This window comes from Electrophorus electricus, chromosome 1, assembly GCF_041902795.1.
Source record: "Electrophorus electricus isolate QZ-2024a chromosome 1, ASM4190279v1, whole genome shotgun sequence".
NCBI classification, from domain to species: domain Eukaryota; kingdom Metazoa; phylum Chordata; class Actinopteri; order Gymnotiformes; family Gymnotidae; genus Electrophorus; species Electrophorus electricus.
This window is the reverse complement of record NC_137497.1, coordinates 39,686,840-39,706,453: the sequence shown is the minus strand read 5'-3', so window position 1 is coordinate 39,706,453 and position 19,614 is coordinate 39,686,840. Positions and strand designations below refer to the sequence as shown.

Genomic DNA, 19,614 nt, shown 5'->3' with positions numbered 1-19,614 from the left:
AAATAACATGGTAATATTGGACATCTGCCTTAAATCTGCATTGTTCTGTGAAGATCTGGCAATTATATCAATTATTAATAAGGTTTTTTTTTTGTTTGTTTCACATTTTCCATATTTCTTGTTCAACAATAAGGCAGAAACTGCTGGTCTTCACACAAAACAACCAACAAGCACAAAACAGCATCAGTGTGTCACAATGTTTTTTGTTTCCTCTCACAAGTGCATCTCAACAAATAATATAATAAAATCTTAAGAATGGAAAATAAAATTCTAAAATAAACAACCAGGCTATGATGAGCAAAAAACAGACACAACCAACAATCAATTCAGTGCACACTGGACCAAAAGCAAACAAGTAAAACAAAACAACAGCAAAAAACCAACCAAAACCTCAAAAACGTCAGCTTTGAAAAAAGAACTGGAACATGTTCTCATCATCGGAGCCTGCCCACATATGACTTCTGTGTTGTCTCTTCGTCTGGTTGTCGTCCTGTTCTTCTCCAGGACAACACGGCCGTGTACTCTCCTGGCAGGAGGTGGCGCTCAATGCAAACCCTGACTTAAGTGCATGTCATGCTGCACTAATATAGTGCAAAAGTGCCTGAATGGGAGTGGGGAGAGGAGGCAGTGCTCCCGGGAGCACGGGGCCGCGCTCCTACACTCCACCTCCCGCAGAAAGGCTGATGCCCAAGAGTTCTCAAAGGAGAGTTCACCTCTAGTCCATTAGGAGTGTGATCAACGGAGCCCACTTGTTAATATGTCTTATAAATTCTATAAGTGTTCTCTGTTTTTTTGTAGTTTTGTAAAGAGGGATCCTCCAAAAGGTCCAGGGTACGAACAAAACGGGGACAATATTATCCATGCTTAAGGTCTGAAAGGAAAGACCTTGATGCTGCTGTTTGGTTTTGAAACTAAAGTAATACTTTGGAAAAAAGGCGTTCTCCCTTTCTCTGTGGGAGTCGTGTGGGCTCGGCTGTAGCCAAGGTAACCTGTTTTTGAGGTTTTCTGTTTGCCTGCTTCTTCATAACTTCAGCTGTTCAGGTGAATGAGGATTCAGTATTTGGAATGAAGTGTTGAACATTGCTCGTTCGTTCGTGTGTGTGTGTGTGCGTGTGTGTGCGTGTGTGTGCGTGTGTGTGCGTGTGCGTGCGCGCGTGCGTGCGCGTGTGTGTGTGCGTGTGTGCGTGTGTGTGCGTGTGTGCGCGCGTGTGTGTGTGCATGTGTGTGTGTGTGTGTGTGTGTGTGTATATGTATATGTGTGTGTGTGTATGTGTGTGTATGTGTGTGTATGTGTGTGTGTGTGTGTGTGTGTGTGTGTGTGTGTGTGTGTGTGTGTGTGTGTGTATATGGGTATGTGTGTGTGTGTGTGTGTGTGTGTGTGTGTGTGTGTGTGTGTGTGTGTGTGTATATGTATGTGTGTGTGTGTGTGTGTGTGTGTGTGTGTGGTTGCCCACGCAGGTCTACATGTCAGCATCGCCGTCGTAGGCCAGTGTGAGGGGCTTTAGTCTGCTGTTATTATTCTGTCTTCGCTGGGGTTTCTTTGGCTTTTTGCTGAGGACAAAAGTAAGAAAAGTGCAACGGTATCACATTCCATGACTTCACAATGGATAAATAATTTTCATCTAGTCATGTGTGAAAACATCTGCACCTGACCAAGCAATCAGGACAAGTGGTAGTCCAAGAGGTATTACTCAGCAGATTGTACTGATCAGTGATATTGGTTTAAACAGGAACGGGAAAAAGTGCACTATTAATCCAGCATTACCGGACAGCGTGTTCAAATTAGCTACTGTACATTTCAAGGTTATTAATATTATTAGAAGACCTCTTATCATGTCATTCCATCTACAGGGACTCAATTTGGATGACTCAAGCAGTGAAGGTTCTGGTATAATACAGATAATTAACATGTCCATGTACACTGATTGGCCACTTTATTAGAGATACCTGCGCTTTTATGATTGGAGCGTTCTTGTATAGAAATTACATATGACCCTGGAGTGCAGCATAAAATCCGTGTTTTCCATGGATTGGATTCATTGTGAATCCACATTAGAATGGGAAAATCCAGTGATCTGGAGGAGGCAGGGCCATCGGTGCTAGACTAGCCGGGGCAGTTTTTTTCAAAAACCGCCATCCTTGTGGGGGTTTTCCCTTGCAACAGTGTGGAGAGTATACTGAGAATAGTGTGATTTAGAAAAAAAAAAAACATCTAGTGGACGGAGATCTTGTGGATGTAAACAACTTGTCAATGAGAGGGGTCAGAGGAGGACGTGAAGATTTGTGCTGATGAACAGACGGTGCATAGTCAAGCAAATTGCTGCTGAATACAAAGTGGGTGTGCCAGCTAACATGCTCAGTTGCACAACTCGTCTTTCCTTAGCACAGATGGGTTATTACAGCAGACGACCAATTACAGTGCCACTACTGCCTAAGGGTAACAGAAAGTCAAGACTCCAGTGGACATGAGCACAAAAAACTGGATCACTGAGCAGTGGAGAAACATCACCTGGTCAGATGAACCCAGATTTCTGCTGCACCATGCTGATGGTTGGGTCAGAATTTGGCACAAGCAGCATGAATTGATGATCCTATGGTCTAGTGTCAAACGTTCAGGCTGGTAGAGGTACAGTAATGGTGTGGGGAATGTTTTCTCTGCACACCCTGGGTCCTCCCCGCATAGCAGCTGTTTGCCTTATGAAAGAAGGACACGAGGACAATGCACCATGTCACATAGTCATGGATTGGTTCCGGGAACACGACAGTGACTTTTCCTTGCTTCCTTGGCTTTCACAGTCCCCAGATCCTAGTCCTACAGTCCTTTGGAATGAGGTAGATTGGGCTTTTGGAGTATGTAAGTACCTCCATCTAATTTGCAGGAACTGCAAGAATCTATCCCTTATACATGGGCCAAGATTCCAGCAGAACGATTGCAACACCTAGGCAGAGCTGCTGACACAAAAGGTCCTGGGCAGGGGGACAGGGCACTGGGGTCAAAAGGTCAGAAGCATGATCACAGAATGGTACTGGACTCAGACATTGCCAGCACTCTGGGCAGGCGAAGGTGGATAGTGGGCATCTCAGGCTAACCACACGCCCATGTGGTGGGCGGAGTCACGTGCATCCAGGCAGCGGCACAGGACACAGTGCAAGGATGATGATAACAGTGATGACAATGCTGAAAATGATAGTGATGTTAAAAATGGTGGATATGGCGGGATGACGGTGTGCTTACCACGCTAGGTAGGTCATGGACACTAGAAAGACCAGGAGCACAAACCCACCGGCGGCCACTCCGTACACCCAGGTCTTCAGTTTGCCATCTGTAGACAGACAGAGGTGAACATGTTACATGGTCTCTAAGCTACACTGGTTTCAGGAAAAGTGATCCCTGACCAGACCCCTGGAGATTAAAATGCACAATTAATAATGAATCATTTTAATCATTAATCATTCTCAGGATCTTAATTAAATTGAGTTAAAAAATTAATTGATTAATTGAGTTAAAAAAGACCATATGAAAGACTAAAACAAAACTATAAGTCTATAAGTCTCTGAGCTGATAAAACACTATTATTAGTCCAAATTTCCCCTCTTTTCATCCACAGGTTCACTCTAGGGTACACAGCTAAATGAAATAGCCAAGTTACCAGGTCCGAAGGGCTGAAGGTACCAGGTTCGGCCCGGCCGGCCGGGCTCCTCAGTGGTACCGGTGGAGGAATCAACCGCCTGGCTCGTCTTCACGTCAGCACCGTTGCCACCAGCCGTGGGGATCTCCAACACGGGGATCTGAGTGCACTGCTCCAACTGGCCCTCGGCAGACAGCACCTCCGTGTAGCCTTCCTCGCACATACATAGGCCATCCTGCAGGGGGCAGCAGAGGTGCAGGACTGGCCACTCTGAAATTCTGTTTTGTTTTTTTTTTTTTAAGTAGCTGCTGACACATTTATGAGTAGAATGATTTTTATAGATCATATTGTAACAAATCAGTATAATTGGAAGCACCGTGGTCCTATAAAGCTTAAGACTGATGCCATATATCAAAAGCTTAAATGTAAGGATCAGTGTACCTGTGAAGCCAGTTTTAGGGCTGAAACAGCACAAGCTTTTCCACAGTAGTGAAACAACCGCTCATACCTGAATACTAATACTGGTACTAGTACTAATACTAGTACTAGTATTAATACTTTGCTGTGCTCTTAGCTATCTGCTTATTTCCAGCTAAGGTACATAACTGCTCTTAGTAGGACTGCACAAATGTCAACAAGCCACTGCCATACACCTCAGCATCGTGGTAATTCCCACAATCCTCTTTTGTCTCACCTCAGAGCAGAATGAACGCGGCTTGTCACAAGGTGGGTCACAGGACTGCTCCACCCCAGGTGGACTCGTGGGAGGGCAGCCACCTACAGGTCAAAGGTCAAAGGGAACATAATGAGCGCTACAAGCAGTGGAAGCAGCATGCATGTGTGGGGGGGCATAGAGGTGTTTGCGCCCGATAAATGCTGACTTCATCAACGCCCTCCCTTGGCATCGTTTGCTGCAGTCTCGCTCGCTGACCTGGTTTCTGGCAGAGAGACAGGCAGACAGAGCAGCACCGTACCTGTGACATTCGTTCCATCTGAGCGCTCACACCAGATCAGACCCGGGGTGATCACCCACCTATACTTGAAACACTCGCCGTCTACAAACGAGAAACCAGGGGCACATAAACGAAAAAGAACACAGCCACAGTGTGGCATAAATCAATAGGCTTCAAGTGATCTAATCTTACTCACACTACCATAAAAGCATTCATACATATTTATGAATGGGCCAACAAGGATCCATAATACATGTTATACAGCAATCCAATATAACCTCTCAGAGTGAGACAGTGGGTCACATATAGTCTATCAGTTTATCATCTACAGTGGGCTGTAGTAATTAAAAGTGCAAATCTAGGATCAGTTCTTTTGTCACTCAAATCCTTACCGATATGACTATGAGGCCAAAGAGCACTGGTTCTGGGTCAGAGGTTTCTAAAGTACATGACAAATCTGCCATGACAAAGATGCGTTTCACTGATGCTAACCAGGGGCCAATTACTAACCGGAAATTGCCAGTGAGAGGGTCCACCATGCAGGGGCTTACTTGACTCCACTTGCCCAAATGGGTGGGGGGTGGGGGGGGGGATATTTCTGGCATTTCAGAGCCATATGTCCTGCATTTCAGCACGCCATATTAACGGGAGTGTATCAGACTATTCATTTCCATTACAACTTGGAATAGAAGTGACAATGTGGAGCGATGAACTTGGTGCTAATCACATGCATAACAAGAACATGTTGACAATGCTCTGAAAAATCTGTGAACAACTTCTGTCAACCACAAAGAAGGATGAACTCAGGACTAGTTTCCTGAATGCAATATAAGACTGCATTTCATACACTGTTATAAATATTAAGGCTCTAAAATGATCTAAGGGACTGCTATTAATGTAGTCAGATGAAAATGCAAAAAAAATGTTTTAAATCTAAAGAGGTCTATAAATATACTGGTGAGACAATCTATAAACAGCCTGGGAAATGTAGTGTCATGTAGTTATAAACTTAATGAGGATCTACAGCTGTGCTGTAAATGTGAAGGTGAACGCGTTTCTTACTGGCGCAGGGACGAGACTGCCACTCCTGCTCGGGACACTGGCCGATGTTTTCGGGCTCCTGGGCAACGGCAGCACGGGAGCGCACCTGCACAGCACCCACGTCCAAGTGCTGGCCCCTCACGCACACGCCCTGGCACACGCTCCAATCAGACCACTCCATCAGATAGCAGTCTCCTGGGAGGAGGAGCCACAGAGGGAGAGGGAGGGGGTCATATAAGGGGGAAGGAATCTGTGGCACGCTGTCGGACGCCGATTCCCTTCTGGAGATTACTGTCGTGCTGTGTGCTTGACTGATGACAGAAATGAACTGAATTCTGATAGCAGAACTTTTTCACATACCAAACCAGTGAACTCAGTACATGTAATATCCATGAGCTCAGCCGAACTGCTGTCTGACTCTGCGGTCTGGTGCCCTGGGAAACGAGCAGGGCTGAAGTGGTATCTGCCGTGGTACCTGGACATGGTAAGGTACAAGCCTCCTCCAGGATGATGGTTTGGTCTCCATCCACAGCCTGCTCGAGAGAGGCACACAGCTCCTCGTCCACACGGCTGCCTTGCTCATCGCTGGAGCCGTCCGACACGAAGCAGGACAGGTTCCGGAAGCGGCGTCCCTCACCACATACCACATCCTACAACACATACACAGCCACCATCCATCCACATGCCACCATATACACATAAAATTAGTCATACACGCAGACAGAGTTGCAGACTGGAGAGGAAAATGAAGGCTTATGAAGAGACAGAAAAGGTACGAATGGGGAAAAGTGCATTCTGTGCTTTATTTTGCATTTGGAGTCAGGGTTTCCTTGTCTTTGATGACAATGGCTGAGCTTTTAGTTTTCAGCTTTTTTGTTCTGCTGTGCTTAGAGAGTTTAGAACACACTGGAAATATTGGTCAGAGTTGCACTCCATCAGCAGAGGAGGCAGTCTGGTTCATGACTGCAGTATTTTTCTTCAAAAAATAGAAATTCATCAAAGAGAAAGATGGTGAAAGACAGAGAGAGAGAGGGCTTAAAGAGAGGACATTTAAGCAAAGAAAAAGCAGTGAAAGTGCACATACAAAACTGCAAAATGGAGCGAGGGAGAGAGGGCTTACAGAGAGGACAGTTGAGAAAAGACAAACAGGTGAAAGTGCACAGGCAAAATGGAGAGAGAAACAGAACAGAAAGATATAGACAGGTACAGAAATATCAGAGAACTAAAGAAATAGAGTCAGAGTGCTGATAAAAGTGAGAAGCACTGACATACAGGGAAAAAAGCAGGGGAGGGAGAGAGGGAGAAAGGGGGAGGTTAGGATGGCAGAGGCAGGCGTTGGACCTCTACGCGGCACTCCGACCATGGACTGTACTGCCAGCGGTAACATGGTCGTACAGGACATGGCTTCCACTGCTCCAGCTGACGGGGACACGGCCTGCCGTCACCCTGGGACGCTTGCAACACAGTCCGCCTCCGGAACATCTTCCCTGGAGCACACACACACACACACACACACACACACGCATGCGCGCACGCACACACGCACGAGCATGCACACACACGCACGCGCACACACACGCGCGCGCGCGCACGTACACAGACAAAAACATATGATGAAATGAATTATGTTTTGAATTTAGTGTGAAACTTGGCATTCACAACTTCTTCAGCCATCTGGCAAAGTACAAGAAGCCATTCATCTCCCATTCCATATGTTCATTCATGGCAAACGAAAAATGCTTCTTGTGCTAGTGCCGACTTCTGTTTAACTTGTGGGAGTTTCTGGCCAGGATTTCAATGAAATGAATTATCTGAACCGTTATCTAAAAGTTACCATAAAAGACTTGTGCACATCTTAGCTTTGGATTTCCCACTTCTGGACGGCACAGATCCAGAATAAAACAGCTCGCCGTCAGGGCTGATATGTACCCTCAATCAGAAGTCAGAAGAACAGAAACATAAGCAAAGCTATAAGAAAATGCAGGAGTGACGGCAGGGCTAAGGGCGGGGCTTCAGCACATAAACATTCCCTGTCACAATTTATACAAACGCAAAGGGAAATACACCTGCCTACTTCTGAAGACCATTAGCAAGTCCTCGACTAAGACTGTGGGCTGTGGAAGAAGACTTCTAGCAAATATTTTCTTATTAATCATTAAATATTAAAGCTATTTTAGGTAAACAAAATTCATAAAGTAACTTTAAATCACGTTTAATAAAAGGTTTAAAAACTAGTACTGATTCAAGACATATTTCAGATGCATACTAATCAGAAAAATATATGTGCTATTTATACAAAGCAGAACATAGTATTGGGGTTATAAAAAAAATAACCTGGAGTAACTTGAAAAAGGAAATATGCCTCAAACAAGAGAAAGTGGATGTCTATTTCTGTACCCTCTCCTCATTGGTGTGTGTGTGTGTGTGTGTGTGTGTGTGTGTGTGTGTGTGTGTGTGTGTGTGTGTGTGTGTGTGTGTGTGTGTGTGTGTGTGTGTGTGTGTGTGTGTGTGTGTGTGTCTCTGTTTGTTTCTGTGGGTTGGGAGAGAGTGAGAGAGACAGGAATAAAGATTTTGAAAACATGTTGGTGTACTTCCAAGAGGAAGATGAGACAGCATCTCTCAGAGCTAAATGTGTTAGCCTACCCTATCCATAATTAAAGGAGCTGCACATAAGAAATCATCCATGTTTACCATCTATAAATATATTCTCCTTTTTTCCATTTCTGTAATGTTGACATTTATGACTTTCTTTTCTCTCTATTACATCACATGCACATGCAGAATAAGCACAGCACATCCATCATATACAACACGCCATACATTACTAGTAATGTCAGTAAAGTACAATCAAGCAGAGGGCAGATGCAGACTAAGCTACGTCTACACGCGCAAACAAATGGAGTTCCTCCCTGTGTCAAAACCAAAGGGAGTCCAGTAATCGAACGCTTCTGCAGAGAACGTTTGCAGGAGCCTCTGACATAAACTTTAATGCATCTAAGATTGAATCAGTGAAATGCATTTAAAATATTAACAGCTGTGATGCTACAGGAGGAACCATGTTTCACAGGGGTTAAACGCAGGAAATATTTGAGTCTCCAGCTGAAAAGGCGTCGCCTCCGCACACAGTCCAGAGCCCCAGTGCTTACACCATATCTCCATAAACATACTTCAGCTTTTCCCAATTCTCCAGCCTCCGACTCAGACAAGACACACTCAGATAAGACACATCCTACACACACTCACACAGCAGAGTCCCTAGCAGCCTCTTCCAACATGTCTGCTTCTCTCTGCCTCTTCCTACATCTCCCTCCCTCCCTCTCTCTCTCTCTCTCTCTCTCTCTCTCTCTCTCTCTCTCCCTCCCTCCCTCCCTCCTCCTTCATCTCCTCCTGTGGCTCCCAGCCTGGCTGCACCCTGTCAGTCTCTCTCTCTCTTGCTGGGTGCCTTTGGGCTCATTATGCCTGCTTTTCCTCAGTGAGGCAGAGAGGATTAGCACACCCACTTAAAAAAAAAAAATGCGGGGGAAAAAAAGCCCTGCCTCCCTGCCTCCCTGCCTCCCTGCCTCCCTGCGCCTTCCTCACGCTCTTCCCGCGCCTTCCTTTCTCGTGCCTCTGTTTCTCGCCTCTTATCCGTGTCATTGCACAGGACAGATGGGCGGGCACGAGAGTCGGACAGCGTTCGGAGGAGAATGTGCCTGCAGCGTGCAGATGGCACTCACGCCAGGAACACCCGGAACAGCTTCTGCATGGCAATGATCACCCAACAACACTGCTGCTTTTGCCTGAGGCAAGAATGTCAAACCAGAGGACTGGAGGACCACAGCAACTCCGGGCCTGGAGCCCTGAACTTCAACTCCAGACCCCGAATTTAATTTCAGGTCTTGGATTTTGTAACCACTGGAAATAAAATGTAATAGTTTATGTGTAACTGATTGGCCACTTTGCTGTCACACTGTTATGGAAAGATAAGCTGGACATAGAGCTTGAGGGCTGTGATACTTGGGACAGAAATTAATTACCGGCAATTACAACAGCTATGTCCAGGTTTTCGATGGGGTTTGGAGGTGAAAATACCTGGTTTAGAGTTTTTTCTGCTCTATGCCTCAAGGGCATGATAAGTAGCTGATGAGGTGAAATCAACAGCTACTTAATTGCAATTTCCTTCAGGATCAATAAGGTGTTATCTTAAATATTCATATGAAACCAGAGGAAGCAATTGACAGCGCTTCCAGCCGAGTAGATCTGGGCATATGTTCTGACAGACAGACCTCACCTTCCAGGCCGCAAGACTGCGAGCACTCCGTCCAGGGTGACCACTCTGAGAGCTGGCAGTTGACAGGGCACTCCACTGCACACGAGGTGTTCATCCGCCATGTCCTTTCTAGGCCCAGCTGCGTGTGGGGGCAGAAAGAGCTCACCGTCAGCACAGACATACCGGGTGCTTCCGCTTACTACAGCTCAGAACCCTGCCGTCCAGAAGCACCGTCCAGCACACGAGTCATGTGTTACTCCCACACCTGCATGGTCCAGTTCAATCGACGTTCTCCTGTGCTGACTGAACTTCCACATGCCTGTCACTTGGTGTAGGCTAGCCCAACAATTTTCAGGGCCGGGATGTGGCCTGCATTACCTCGGCAAGCCTCATATACCGTCGGATCATTGAGTGACCTCACCAGCTACTGCCACACAGCTGAAACCTTATGCAGTACAAATTTTATTTTCACTTTTTGTACCACAGTGTAAAAATGATTTGTACTATTAATGTAAAAAATGTTTAGCTTTAAAAAGTCTGTGCTATCTTCAAATTTTGAGTGGACTGAACTTCATATAAAATGAAAAAAATTGTTAGCTTACTGTTAACTTCTTCTGTTCTGTTAACTTAGTATTTTAAGTTCCCTGATCACTTATTTTTTTAAAGTACACAAACTCAGATAAACTAGTCAAGTGCAAGAGCATATTTAACTAGAAGAGGAAGAAGAAGAAGAAGAAGAAGAAGAAGAAGAAATATTTTGCAGTTTGTAATATTTGTACACTGTATGATCCAAACCTCCTTGCAGAACTTGAGATCCACAGATTTTCCGTCACTTCTCACACAGTCCAGCATGCGGGTCTTCAGACCATTACCACACACAGCGTTAGCGCTTAACTGGCACGTGCTCCAGTCTGAGAGGACACACACACACACACACACATGCATATGCACGCACGCACATGCATCCAACCACCCACCCAGCATGGCATACCTCATGAGTGATGACATACTTATCAACTGCATAGTTTTAATCAAATATGCAAGAACCACTGCAATATACACACTAATCACCACTTGTTGCAATTCATAAGTATCACTGAAACACAGAGGTCAAGCAATTGGGAGCTGATTCTGCAGTAATCCTTAGTAATTCAGGTCAACTGCTTGGAGAGTTTCTGGGATGGCACAAATTACAGACATACAATGGCCACAACCTGTTCACTGTATGCAATTCAGACTCCTTAAATTACAGGTCTGATCCATGCATAGACGGCCCTAGTACCACTGACTGTAGGTAAACTACAGGTCTGGTCCATGCACAGATGGCTCTAGTACCACTGACTGTAGTTAAACTACACATTTGCATTAAGCAGCAGCTGCTACAGGGTTTTCTAATGCAACTGTGGCTGGTGCTGAATAATCAGTTCACAGATCTTGGAATGGCAGAGCACTAAAAGCTTTCTCCTGTAATGATCTCAGCCATAATGCCTTAAACAGCCTGGCGCTACTGGGACACCAGGAGAATGAGGATCTCTCTGTCCAGCACTCGCTCTTGGAGCGATGCTGACCTGCACCAGAAGCCAAGTTCAAGAAAGTGAAAGTGTTAAATGTGCTGAGTCCAGCACGTAATTAGCTTTATGAGCTGCTCATGAAACAAGAGAACATAACGCTTGCTACTTAAGACAAGCCATTTTAGGCCCCCTTACTGTTACAGGGATAGTTTGATCAAAATCGTTAACGTGGTTATCACTGAATGAAATGCTAATGCGATTAACACAGAATGAAATGCCAACACGGTTATCACTGAGTGAAGATTGGAAGTGGCAGGTACGAACCTGCTTGACTAGTGCCGAACGGGGTAATGGATATTAGAAACTTTAGCAGTACTGGTTGTACTGGCTGTGTTGGAAACTGCCTACTACATACTACTCGCGTGCTGAATGGGCCACAAATTAGTATGCCATATGCAGTTTGCAACCAAAATAATTTTTCTCATTATACAAAAGACAACCAGATGACGTAATATTTACGGCAAATATTCCAGTACACGACCAAAGCCATCTTCGGGTTGTACCGCATCCCATCATGCAACAGTGGCTGAAAATCTTTCCCATGTGGGTGGAACCTTCACACGTTCATGTGACCTCTTAGTATTGCTTGCTTGCTTGGATACTGTACTGCATACTGCTACTGGGACCAGTATCCAGTATATACTGAGTGCAATACACAGTATGCAGTAGGCCATTTCAAACAGAGCCAGAGTCTTGTTAATGACTGATACATTATGGGTACCTGTGATGTTGTAGCTGTAGTGGTGGCAGTTCCTGTTCAGCACGCAGGGCTCTGCCTCTGTGCTCCTGGGGCAGTCCCTGCCCTCCTTGGGCAGCCGCAGGGTGTAGGCCGTCCTCTGCCGCTCTGCACGGCCACTGCAGGGCTTTGGGACACACAAGCGCAGGAGTCAGGCACAGCGGCCTCGGGCATTCTTGCATGCACCTCAGCTGATCCACCTTTCTAGTAAACTATTAAAGAAGCCTAGCAGCTGATGAGCAGAGCTTGTTGGCGGTGGAGAACAAAAAAGAATTCTGCTGCCTTCTTCTCTGCCCAAAGCCAGACGACTGTTGTCAGGTATCAGAATGGGATGCTCTGCTTTTAGCATGCTGCTGCTTTGGACTCCAGCACGTGGCAGATCTCACTGGAGGCAGCGGCAGCCCCAAAAATAATCAGCTCCCTCTCGTCATAACCCATATGTGTATGTGCGTGTGTGTGTGTGTGTGTGTGTGTGTGTGTGTGTGAGAGAGAGAGAGAGAGAGAGAGAGAGAGAGAGAGAGAGAGAGAGAGAGAGAAAGGAGAGTGTGATGGGGCGCAATAATGACTGAGAAAGAGCAAGAGGAAAATGGGAGAGTGAGAGAGAGTGAACAGAGATTGAGTAATAGAGTGAGAGAGTGAGAGTTAATTAGAGTGAGTGAGAACAGAGCTGAGGACAGGACTTGCATTGCTAATGTCTGCCTAACCACAGTGGCTTGCCCCAGCTCTAGATCTGGAGAGAGATAGCATTGCCACAGCTGGAGTGTCGCCTGGAGACCATGTGCTGACTCCTCACGCCGAGCCAGACTACCATAATGTCAGGCCCTTGACAGTGAATAGTGTGTAATTAACAACGTCTCCGGGCCGGGAAAAAGACTAGAAGAAGGACACAGATAGAAATCACTGCTTTTTGAAAGGAATATGAAATCAGCCAGGGGCTGAGGCTAAATCCGATAAGCTCCAATGCAGTGTGGCATAGAGCAAGCAAGAGCCTGAAGCCCGCAATTAACATGACTCCTATTTACATACCTCTAATTACACAGTTAAATTCACACATCTACATACCTCCATATACCTCTAATTGACTCTTATGTTGGGGTGCCTTTTTCGGTTACTTATTGAGTTAATGAGGTTCACTTACAATGCACTGTGAACTACTAAATCACACACAAAACATTCTCAGATTAGTATCTGATTGAACTTTTTTTAACCAGGAAAATTCATATTGGAATGATTAGAAAAGGAAGCAAGAGGAAGATTAAAAATCAGGGACGGAGAGCCGTGGAGCCCCCAGAATGACTGTAATAACAGACAATGGTCTTTGTAACAAATTCTAGCGGATATACTCTTCTAGCTCTCTGTTTGGAAGTCTTTGTAGAAACAAAAGAGGGTGCAAACAAAAAACCCCAAACATTAATACCTCAAATTCTTTCTAACCAGGGCTTGCATCACAGAATAGGACCACTAGCTGTGGTGACAAAAATTGCCATAGGATGTTCAGAAAAACAGGGAGCAGGGAGCAGGGAGCAGGGAGCAGGGAGCAGGGAGCAGGGAGCAGGGGCCCAGCTCTCACCAGCTCACAGGGAGTCCAGGGACTCCAGTCAGACAGCACACAGTCCTCTGGGCAAGGCAGCCTGCTCTCGCGGGTCCCTGGGGGCATTTCCTCTGGGTCACACAGGTAATCCTCCACGGTGTCCGTGGGGCCGTCCGCCGTGTTCAGCATACACCTGCCCGGCACATGGCACTTGTCACAGATTGTTAGGGGCTAGACATTTTGGGGTTACAAATTATGGGATTCTCCATTGGGAACTGCTCTATTAGTCTTGAGTTCCACCAAGACATTAGACTAGTTTTGCCCTTGAATTTGGCCTGTTAGAATCGGATCAGTTTAAAATACTGCTGGCGCATAGATACTATTGCCCTAGCAATATAAGTCAGGACTGTCCGGTAGAATGTCTTGTCTTTACAGTTTTTGTGATATGCCACAGTTTACCTTGTCTAACTGAATCAAGCTTTGGACTATTAGACTTTAGACTATAGACCTTTAGTCTAACTGTACAAACTCATTTCAAATGGCCAATTACGTCAGACTCACTGCTGGGCATCATACAAATTTAAATCCATTACCTCTGACTAACACAATGATGAACCAACATGGCTATACATTCAGATGTGACAACATCAACCCTGACTGCAATAGGGACCAATCAGGAGGGAACATCCCTCCAAACGCGGCCCATGGGAGCAGGGTCTGTTGTCCTCCATGAGGGTGGGGGGATGCACCTGACCCTCCTGGTCTGCACTCCATCGCCGCAGTTCTCCTTCAGGTCCATGTTGCTGACCTTCCAGGCGCTCCACGGCTCTGCCACCCACATATACTGGCTGCAGTCACTCACGCACGGCACCACCTCATACACCTGCGGCAGGGATGGTGCACGCCGAGTCAACACGGGGGCCGAGCCCGCACCTATCAGGCTCGAGGCGCTTCACTCTGACACTGGCAGGAGCGTCTGAACCCCGGACTTCAACAGGGTGAGGGATATGACTGCCTGATTGTACAGTACGAGCAAACATGGCGAAAATGCCAAGTGTAATTTTGCTTTTGGATCTTGTAATGTCAGCAAGCGTGCTTACCTGAGCCTGCGTCCGTGAATCATTTCAGTAATGATTTGGAAAAAGGAGAAATGAGAATATTGATCAGAACATGGAAAAACATCCATAACCCCCTTTACCGCCAAGAATGTGGAAAAAATAAAATGTCACAGTCCAAATTCTAAACAGATTCTAACATTTTGTGCCCAAAAGGTAAATAAGAGCTTGGCCCAAGACAGCAGGCATCAGGAGGGGGAAGAACACACATGCCAATCATCCTGACCTGGACTCCGCTTGTACAATGTGAATATAAACGGAGAGAAAAATGTTTTGTTTTACATTATTTTAAGGAGACGTGCTGACTCAGTCCTGTCCGGCTCCTTTGGACATTTATTTTTATTTCACTTCCAAATTCTTTCAACAGCAAGCTGTTGTTCTTCAGTAATGCAGGGCCAAAAATGGGATATTCCAACATTAGCCATCGCAGAGCTGTAACAAAATGTTTATTTCTCCTAAAATAGCAAATGTTTCTCTTGCGGGCAGTACACACATTTCTTGTTGTGCATTGTCTAAGGTGTGCTCCCTACCTGACTGATGTGGTCCAGTTTGGGGCAGGGTCTCCCGCCATTGTACGGCTTCTCCCGCAGCCACTTGGAGCGAACTTTGACCCCACTGCCACAAGACTTGCTGCACCGTGACCAGTTGGACCACTCACTGAGCTTGCAGTCTGACGGGCACGGGATAACGCATGCCTCCTCAATATACCCTATGCGTGGGCAAACGGTTTCACAGGGTCAGAACCGGGGACGCATGGATGCGCTGCCTGTCCGCAATGCCGCAAGGCTGACCTTGTGGGATTTTGTGAACTTTGCTAAGCTCTAGCAGTTATCGGCGACCTTCACGGACCTGGAGATACTCTTAATGAGGCCTATAGGACACAATCCACTTCAAATCAGCAAATGCGACCCTTCACTGAGGTCAGAGGTATCATGAAGGAAAGATTCCAGCCTAGCCTGTATGACTTGACTGCATTTAATCCAATGACTTACAGACCCTTTTGTAAGGAACATCGTATTGCATCACACCTGAAAAAAGATGGTATGAAGTAATTAGCTGATGCTAATGAGCTGAAACAGGTGTGTTAGAACGTAAAGGAAGGGGCAGTGCATGGTGTACGAGAGCCATAGATTTTCTGCTACATCAAGGAACATCAAGCAAAAAGACATTGGCACCCAGCTGACATTTAAGTATGGTCAAGCTACTGCTACAAAGCTGATGTTTGCAGTCCACACGTAAAAACCCCTCTCGATCTCAAACCACTCATACAGTGGTGCAGTCTTAGCAATGAAGCAGGGTGCAAACAGCTTTCACCAATGGTGATTCATGTCACAGTGTGAAATACAGAAACCTGGGCCTGCACCCTGCGAGAACCTAAGTGTAATTATACACTGTCATTCAGGAGTCTGTACGGGCTGTGCAGGGTATAATATGGTATAATAAAAGTGCACACATATGCTGTAATAACTTGTGCCAAATTATCGTGAGCTATATTAATGTGTCGCATATTAAAGGCACCACATTGGTAATGTAGACACTCCTTAGGAGGTACTGTGGAATAACAGCGAAAACCGTAGTGGAACCTGATTGGCTGCAGGTATCACTACATGCGCAATGGCGGCCAACACGCCTGGCAGTCAGCACAAACCTTTTGTCGCCAGGGGATATTCATCCTGACAATCATTGACCTCTAACCAGCTGAGCCAATACACAGAGTTTTGACTCAGCAAAGCAATGTGGGATGCATCCTGGCAAAAAAAAAATTACACTCTGGCATATGTATGGATGTCATTGCTGAGAATCCTTTGCATTATCTCACCTAATGAAAGCATGGCGACTTTTTTTGTTGTTTGGGGGGGGGGGGGGGGGATACAATTGCTCATGCTCAAATAGTAATTGTATTTCAGCGGTTAAGAGCATCCAGAGAAAACATTTACCTTGCTACTCATAACTCAGCAGCGAGATACACTTCTTTATGCATCCCTATGTGGTAGCTGTAATTGAAAAACCCAAACGATTACAATAAGTGGTGGATAAGGACAAAAGAGAGCCTCCCAGCATGACTGGTCCTTCACTCTCTGCCAGTAGGATTAATCATGTGACATGGCATGAGAAGCAGCAGTCCTGTCTGGACCTGACCTTGCAGCTGGTGTTCAGCAGGGTAGCGCCCCAGGAGAGAGCCCTATTAAGGCCAAGTCATCCCCTCCAGCGAACTCTTAGCAACTCTCCTCAGCAGCACTCCTTAACAGCTGTCTGTAAGTGTTATGTCTCACTAGCTCCCGTTCTACCCCGCTGCAGTGGATACATGCCTCCCCAAGAACGAGCACACCCCCCCTCAGTACACTGCTAGAGCTCAGACTGACATCCAAGCCTACAGCCATGTGCAGACAGAGGTTGGCTTTGAGTTCACTGGTCTTTAAAAGCATGCTCCACTGCTGTCTGTCACTGGTCAGCTCATCACGGTGATGACCTTGTTCTCTTAACCTCCTTGCCCATCACTGCCCTGGTAGAGCAGAGGCCTGGCAGAGCGGAGTACTGACAGAGGAGCGTTCTGATAGAGCAGAGTTATGACAGAGCTAGCCCATGATGACTTCTCCCTGTACGACACCTCCCACTCACTCAGAGGGAGACACACACAGGCACACCATATGAGTAAACAAGTTTGATCACAAGCGCAAGCTTGGAAGCCTAAGTAAACCTCAGCAAGCAGTGAAGACCAAAAACCCATCACAGTCCTGTCTATTAGGAAGCATGTCAGTGTGCCATCGAATGGCAAGCACCTGCATGCGCTCTGAGTTCTGTTCCAAATGTAACCATTAAAACACGGCGCCCAAGGGGCTGATCATGGGTCTGATCAACATCAGCCGACGCCCTCGAAAGCAGCACAGGCAGACCAGAAAGAGCAGGTGGGAACATGAAAAAATGGCAGTGTTTACGCTGTATTAATTATCATTCAGACTGGAACCTGGAGTGGGAGAGGCATGGAGACGGCGCCTCTCGGTCTGTGTGCTGAGAGAGATGGGAGCTGCGATGCTCAGTACTTTCCTTTATGTCTCAGGAAGGAGCGATATAAAGGCACTGGTGATTTCCTCCCCAGCCCAGGGCAGGTGTCTGACAGAGCTCCCTATTATGATGAACTATTATGATTAATTCACAGAGGTAATAAGGGAGAGAAGGACAGAGGGAGAGTAAAGAGAACTATAGCTGAATAAATGTGTCAAAGAAAATTAAACGGGAGAAAAAAGGAGAGGTAAGGGAACAAGTGAACAGGATAAAAGAGGGAGGACACATGAGAAGGAGAGAGGATATTAAATCAGAATGGTTACTTCAGTGAAATACTGACTCAGGTTACTTCAGTGAAATACTGACTCAGGTTACTTCAGTGAAATACTCAGTCAGGTTACTTAATTAAAATACTGACTCAGGTTACTTAATTAAAATACTGAATCAGGTTACTTAATTAAAATACTGACTCAGGTTACTTCAGAGAAATACTGAATCAGGTTACTTAATTAAAATACTGACTCAGGTTACTTCAGTAAAACAATGACTCAGGTTACTTCAGTGAAATACTGACTCAGGTTACTTAATTAAAATACTGAATCAGGTTACTTAATTAAAATACTAACTCAGGTTACTTAATTAAAATACTGACTCAGGTTACTTCAGTGAAATACTGACTCAGGTTACTTCAGTGAAATACTGACTCAGGTTACTTAATTAAAATACTGAATCAGGTTACTTCAGTGAAATACTGACTCAGGTTACTTCAGTGAAATACTGACTCAGGTTTCTTCAGTAAAATAATGACTCAGTTTACTTCAGTGAAATACTGACTCAGGTTACTTCAGTGAAATACTGACTGAGGTTACTTCAGTAAAATAATGACTCAGGTTACTTCAGTGAAATACTGACTCAGGTTACTTAATTAAAATACTGAATCAGGTTACTTAATTAAAATACTAACTCAGGTTACTTAATTAAAATACTAACTCAGGTTACTTAATTAAAATACTGACTCAGGTTACTTCAGTGAAATACTGACTCAGGTTACTTCAGTGAAATACTGACTGAGGTTACTTCAGTAAAATAATGACTCAGGTTACTTCAGTGAAATACTGACTCAGGTTACTTCAGTGAAATACTGACTCAGGTTACTTAATTAAAATACTGAATCAGGTTACTTAATTAAAATACTAACTCAGGTTACTTCAGTGAAATACTGACTCAGGTTACTTCAGTGAAATACTGACTCAGGTTTCTTCAGTAAAATAATGACTCAGTTTACTTCAGTGAAATACTGACTCAGGTTACTTCAGTGAAATACTGACTCAGGTTTCTTAATTAAAATACTGAATCAGGTTGCTTAATTAAAATAATGACTCAGGTTACTTAATTAAAATAACGACTCGGGTTACTTCAGTGAAATAATGACTCAGATTACAGTAAAAGCAGCCTTCTAAAAACAACTTGAGTAGAAATCAAAAAGCAGACGGTTAAAAATGTACTCACATACTGAATTACCGACAGAAGTGGAATATAGCTTCTTAGTACAAACATCATCTCACAACATGGGCATAATTTTGATACTTTAGAAAGCTCCAAAGCGAGGATCAAAGCAGAACAGATCCCAAACACAGAAAAGGGTAAACACATGTGACAAAATATGAATGACTAACAAAATATGAATGGATACAACTTACAGAAAAGAGGACTCTTTTCTAGAATAGTTTTGCTTATACCTGAGGATTATTATTATTATTACCTATTATGATTTAAAATACTCAAT

The 19,614-nt window shown here is 45.1% G+C and overlaps 1 protein-coding gene across 2 annotated transcripts in view; it reads right to left on the bottom strand.

Annotated features, from left to right (window-relative positions):
• Window positions 1-384: 384 nt before the first annotated feature.
• The window catches only part of thsd7ab (thrombospondin, type I, domain containing 7Ab), a 69,505-nt gene continuing 50,275 nt past the window's right edge, over window positions 385-19,614 (bottom strand). The window contains exons 14-28 of one of the 2 annotated variants that reach the window (XM_027014309.3): window positions 15,356-15,534; window positions 14,811-14,816; window positions 14,460-14,593; window positions 13,750-13,903; window positions 12,165-12,306; window positions 10,668-10,783; window positions 9,894-10,011; window positions 6,965-7,110; window positions 6,099-6,273; window positions 5,645-5,818; window positions 4,604-4,684; window positions 4,324-4,406; window positions 3,651-3,864; window positions 3,236-3,323; window positions 385-1,551 (exon numbers count right to left, since the gene is read on the bottom strand). In XM_027014309.3, coding sequence (XP_026870110.2) covers window positions 1,461-1,551; window positions 3,236-3,323; window positions 3,651-3,864; window positions 4,324-4,406; window positions 4,604-4,684; window positions 5,645-5,818; window positions 6,099-6,273; window positions 6,965-7,110; window positions 9,894-10,011; window positions 10,668-10,783; window positions 12,165-12,306; window positions 13,750-13,903; window positions 14,460-14,593; window positions 14,811-14,816; window positions 15,356-15,534 — 1,901 coding nt within the window. In that variant the 3' untranslated portion in view covers window positions 385-1,460. The other variant, XM_081719320.1, reaches the window with a different exon arrangement.